The sequence below is a fragment of the Rhagoletis pomonella genome, unplaced genomic scaffold (genome assembly GCF_013731165.1).
Source record: "Rhagoletis pomonella isolate Grant_MI unplaced genomic scaffold, Rhpom_1.0 Rhpom_scaffold_10195, whole genome shotgun sequence".
Lineage (NCBI taxonomy): Eukaryota > Metazoa > Arthropoda > Insecta > Diptera > Tephritidae > Rhagoletis > Rhagoletis pomonella.
This window is the reverse complement of record NW_023468725.1, coordinates 1-5,766: the sequence shown is the minus strand read 5'-3', so window position 1 is coordinate 5,766 and position 5,766 is coordinate 1. Positions and strand designations below refer to the sequence as shown.

At 44.7% G+C, this 5,766-nt stretch overlaps 1 protein-coding gene across 1 annotated transcript; it reads left to right on the top strand.

Annotated features, from left to right (window-relative positions):
• Positions 1-117: 117 nt before the first annotated feature.
• Positions 118-4,224, top strand: LOC118756408. The gene has a single exon (XM_036491175.1). It carries the CDS (start codon positions 118-120, stop codon positions 4,222-4,224), a length of 4,107 nt encoding a protein of 1,368 aa, XP_036347068.1.
• The last annotated feature ends 1,542 nt before the right edge of the window (positions 4,225-5,766 follow it).

Genomic DNA, 5,766 nt, shown 5'->3' with positions numbered 1-5,766 from the left:
AATTGTTTTGAGTTCCTCCGAGCTGTCGCGATTAAATAAACGCAACATTTCTTTAAAACTTTTGATCGATTTAAAGGAAATTTTCCTAATAAAAGCTGAATAGAAGTTCACAACAATATGGAGCACAACTGCAATAAATGTGTTGAAGTTGACACCGAAAGAATGGTACAGTGCGACGCTTGCAATTCGTGGTATCATTTTGACTGTGTAGGAGTTGACAGCAATATAGCTGATATGAGCTGGAGCTGCGAAGTATGCCGGCGCAATGTATCAGCTACAAACGCTAAACCAACAGCTTCATCATCGCCAACTACTGAAAAAGGTAAAGGGCACTCGCAACCTGTTCCATCACTTGTGCCAGCTGTGAATTCTCAAATGGATTCACACGTCAGGGCATCTACGCTGACCACGGCGGTCCTCACCATGACAACTACACCTGTTGTCCAAAGCACTGCGACAGCAACATCAACGAGCTTCATAATGTCACAACCACGTGATACAGGGAGCACGTTCCCATTGGCGATGGCGGCAACTTCCTCGCATTTCATGCGAGCTGAACCCTACGCAACTTCGATAGGGCTTGGCGCACTTCCAACGTCAACACAAGCTACAGATGTCAGGCGTTTCACGACGATTCCGACGGCGGTAAGGTCACATGAGTTCGAGACCAGCACTATTTCTAGTTCATCAACCTATACACCACACACATTCACGGATGCAGCATTACGGCAGCAGATGAGTATGACATGCGAGAAGTTTGATAAGTCCGAAGCACAGCGTAATCTTCAACTGGAGCGGCTGAAGGAAGAGATGGAAATGCAGCAACAGTATTTGGATAGTAAATACAAAATTCTGTCGCAATTCAGCGATGTTCCGTCGATTTCTGCCCCTATGTTTATGCAGAACACGGGACCGTCACAATCGCAGCTCATTGCCAGGCAAGCAATTCCCAAACAGCTTCCAACATTCAGTGGTGATCCTGAAGAATGGCCACTGTTTATATCTAACTTTGAAAACAGTACCGCAGTCGCCGGATACACCGATGCCGAAAACCTCATTCGGCTCCAGGCAAGCCTCAAGGGCAAAGCACGCGAAATGGTAAAAAGCAAACTATTTTTACCGTCGATGGTGCCAGAGATCATCCATACATTGAGGATGTGTTTCGGTAGACCCGAATACATACTTGAGCGCGTTGTAAATAGAGCGCGCGCAATGCCTCCTCTGAAGGACAAACTAGAGGGCCTAGTTGACTTCGCTCTCTGCGTAAGAAACATATGCAATACAATGGAGGGATGTCAACTGTACATGCACCTTCACAACCCATTACTGGTCAAGGAACTGGTTGATAAACTGCCCAACAACCATAAACTGGGCTGGGCTCTCCATCGCAAGGACGAAAAAGTTCCAGTCGTAAAACAATTTAGCGACTGGATATTTTGCCTAGCCGAGGCAGCCAGCACCGTTGTCAACTTAGCATCAAATAAAAGTCATGCCTCGGTTAACACTCATACCGTCGAAGGGAATGCAGAACTTTCAAAACATAAAGACCGCACACCAACTACTAAAGTTTGCTGTGTTTGCAATAGTCGTGAGCACAAAGTGCCTCAATGTGAGATTTTTAAAAAGTTTGCTCTACCCCGCAAATGGGAGATAGTGAAAGCTAATAATCTTTGCCGTCAATGTCTTACTCATCACAGACGCAAATGTTTCATCGACAAAGTATGCGGTAAAGAAGGCTGCAGCATAAAGCATCACCCATTACTGCATAAGTTCGTCGAGCCTACGGTGGAGCAAGTAAACACTCACAACAGCGGCGAAGCGCGTCCACTGTTTAGAATTGTGCCTGTCCGCTTGTACTGGGGAGATAACTTCATTGATATTCACGCATTTTTAGATGAAGGTTCGAGTGTCACACTTATAGAGAGGACAGTTTTCGATCAACTCGGTGTGAAGGGTGAGCGCGGGCCACTATGTTTGCGATGGACAGGGAATACCACTCGTGTCGAAGAAAACTCCGAGAAAGCATCACTAGAGATTTCTAGTCCGACTAGCAGCCAAAAATACATGTTAAAAAACATTCGCGCGATTGACAGCCTTGGCCTTCCTGAGCAGTCCGTCAATATACTTGAAATGCAAAATAAGTATCCGTTTTTGAAGGGACTACCCATCAAATCGTACAGCAGCATAAAGCCTTCACTATTAATTGGAGCAGATAACTGGAAGTTGGCGGTTCCACTCAAAGTAAAAGAGGGGAATTGGTCTCAACCAATAGCATCAAAAACGCGTTTGGGCTGGACGTTGCAGGGGTATGAGAGCTACCAAGGTGGTAAATTTAGATTAAATGTACATACGTGCGACTGTCAAATGAAGTATGATGAGCTGCACGAAGTAGTTAAAGACTCCTTCGCACTAGATTCTCCAAAATCAATGGAGGTTATATCAGAGGACGACGTAAAGGCATTTGACATCTTGAACAGTTCTTCTAAGCAAGTAAACGGTCGTTACGAGGTCGGGCTTTTATGGCGAAATCCGACAGAGGCTCTACCAAGCAGTTACTTAAATGCATTGCAACGATTAAAATGCCTAGAAAAGAAATTCATCAAAGATCCCGTACTTCGATCTACCATGCAAGAACAGATCAACAATTTAGTCGACAAAGGATACGCCCAAAAGCTTTCATTGGCAGAAGCGGCCGTTCCGAGAACCAAAACATGGCACTTACCAATTTTCGTCGTTATGAACCCTAATAAACCGGGTAAAATTCGAATGGTTTGGGACGCGGCAGCGAAAGCAAATGGTGTGTCACTTAACCATTTTCTCTTAAGTGGACCCGACTTGCTCAATCCACTTGTAGACATCTTGCTGTCATTCAGAGTAGGCCGAATAGCCGTATGTGGTGACATTGCAGAAATGTTTCACCGAATAAGCGTCCGAGAGCAGGATATGCATGCCCAGCGTTTTTTGTGGCGTGACGAGAATGATGACTTACAACAACCGAGTATTTACGTTATGCGCGCGCTAACTTTTGGCCTCAACTGCGCTCCTTGCATCGCTCACTTCATACGTGATATGAATGCAGATAAGTTTAAACAAAAATTTCCTCGAGCTGCAGACGCGGTGAAAAAGAATCACTACGTTGATGACTTCATCGACAGTGAAGACGACGAGCAATCGGCGTTGAAACTAGCAACACAGGTTAGAGAGATTCATCGTGCCGCAGGATTTCACATACGAGGCTGGTCGTCGAATTCTAAGGCAGTTCTGGAGCAACTAACCGATGATCCTGCATCTGTGCACAATGTCGAAGAATGGGCCTCAACGACAAAAATACTAGGTATGTTTTGGGATCCGAGCAGCGATAATTTTAAGTATGTTTGCAGATTTACGAGACTTCGTCGTGACGTCATTAACGAGACATATGCGCCGACGAAAAGAGAAATCCTCCAGGTGCTAATGTCTATCTTCGATCCACTGGGCTTTGTTAGCTGTTACACCATAGGATTGAAAATCCTTCTTCAAGACGTATGGCGGTCAGGAATTACCTGGGATGATTCTCTGTGCGACGAGCTATACGATAAGTGGTGTCGTTGGAAGAATATGGTTGCGCTAATAACGGCGGTCGAAATACCACGTTGTTACTCTTTGCTTCTAAAACAAGCCGATCATGTCGAATTGCACACATTCGTCGATGCTGGCGAAAAGGCATATGCTGCGGTGTGTTATTTGCGTATAATAAAGGGTAACGATATTTCCACCATGATCATGGCCAGCAAATCCAAGGTCACACCGCTCAAGCCGCTGTCGATTCCAAGACTGGAATTGCAAGCAGCAGTAATAGGTATACGATTAGCTTCAATGGTCGCCAAAGTACAACGCATCGGCATTAGGTCTTTGTTTTGGTGGACAGACTCGAAAACTGTGCTACGCTGGATTCGAATGGACCCGAGAAAATTACAGCAATATGTAATGCATCGAGTAGGAGAGATTTTAGAAGCGTCGAGCATAAATCAGTGGAAATGGGTACCCTCTAAGCAAAATCCGGCCGATTTAGCCACGAAGGTTTCTGCCAGCTCTGACTACAGCTTGTGGTTCACAGGACCAGAGTTCTTAGCAAAAGAGCAAGGGGCATGGCCGAATTTTACCGAGATTGACCCTAAAGACGACGATTTGAGAGAGATTCGACACCTTGTTTTACATATAGGAAAGCACCTTTACGTAATGTAACGTTAAACGTTGAGTATTTCTCTAATTGGGAGCGCCTGTACAGAGCCGTGGCAACGTTTTTGCTCTACGTAAATATCTTACGCGCAAAAGTGTCGTCAAAAACGCCTGTATGCAGACTAACTTTCGATCTAATCGAACAAGGTCAACAATTTTTAATCAAATACGCACAAAGGGATTTCACCGAAGAGCTAACATTCCTTCAGCGAGGTAAAATCTTAAACAAAACAAGCAAATTGTTCTACCTGGATATTTACTTAGACGAAAAAAGGTGTTATTAGAAGCAGAACTCGAGTAGAGCACTTGAATAACCGCGGAGATGCTATAGTATTGCCTACTTCCCATCACGTAACATTTCTCATAGTCCGCTCAGCTCATGAACGTTTTCACCATCAGATGCACGAAGCTACAATCAACCACATACGAGCACAGTACGTCATACCTCGTCTCAGAGCTCTATATAAAAAAGTACGCCAGCAGTGTCAACGATGCAAAAATTACATTTCCATGCCGCAAGTCCCACAAATGGCTCCGCTACCTGCAGCCAGGCTTGCTGCTTTCGAGAGACCATTCACGTATGTCGGAATTGACTATTTCGGACCACTATCGGTTGTGGTGGGAAGACGACGCGAAAAGAGATGGGGTGTTCTATTCACGTGTCTAACTATCCGTGCAATACATATAGAAATAGCTGGCAGTTTGGACACAAGTTCGTGCGTCCTAGCCATACAAAATTTCATATCTCGTCGCGGTTATCCCAGGCAGATATTTTCCGACAACGGCACTAATTTTCGAGCGACTGAAAAGATTATTTGTGGTAAGCTAAAAGAGATCAAATTCCAGGACTTGATCGTAACCTTTGACCAGGTAAAGTGGCGATTCAATCCCCCAGGGGCTCCACATATGGGGGGGAGTTTGGGAAAGACTGATAAAATCAGTTAAAGGCGTGCTTTATCAAATCCTTCCGTCGATGAGTTTCAACGAAGAAAGTTTGCGGAGTGCGTTGTGCGAGGTCGAGTTCATTATTAATTCCAGACCACTCACATTTGTATCACTTGAAAATGGTGATGACGAAGCCCTCACACCAAACCACCTACTGATTGGGTCATCAGGCGGATACAAACCTATTTGTCAAGACGGTAACAACCTACGTGAACGCTGGACTCAGACGCAGAAGTTCGCTGATATCTTTTGGCAGAGATGGATACGAGAATATGTTCCTATCATTTCACGACGCTGCAAATGGTTTACAAAACCACCGCCGGTACAGATAAACGATGTTGTTGTAATAGTGGATCATAATCTACCCAGGAATAGCTGGCCCAAAGGCATTATTATCGACGTGATAAAATCTAAAGATGGTCAAATCCGGAGTGCACAAGTTAAAACAAAGTGTGGAATTCTTCATAGACCTGCAACAAAAATCGCAGTTTTAGATGTCGGTGTTTTGCACAGTAAACGCGAGGAATCCAGCTTGTTTACGGGCGCGGGAATGTCACCGACATTAAGTTCAGCCGAACAGTGAAGATCTTATACTCTTAGCTA

Excerpts from the sequence above, each read along its gene's own strand:
- LOC118756408 (XM_036491175.1), top strand. The coding sequence starts at position 118 with ATGGAGCACAACTGCAATAAATGTGTTGAAGTTGACACCGAAAGAATG.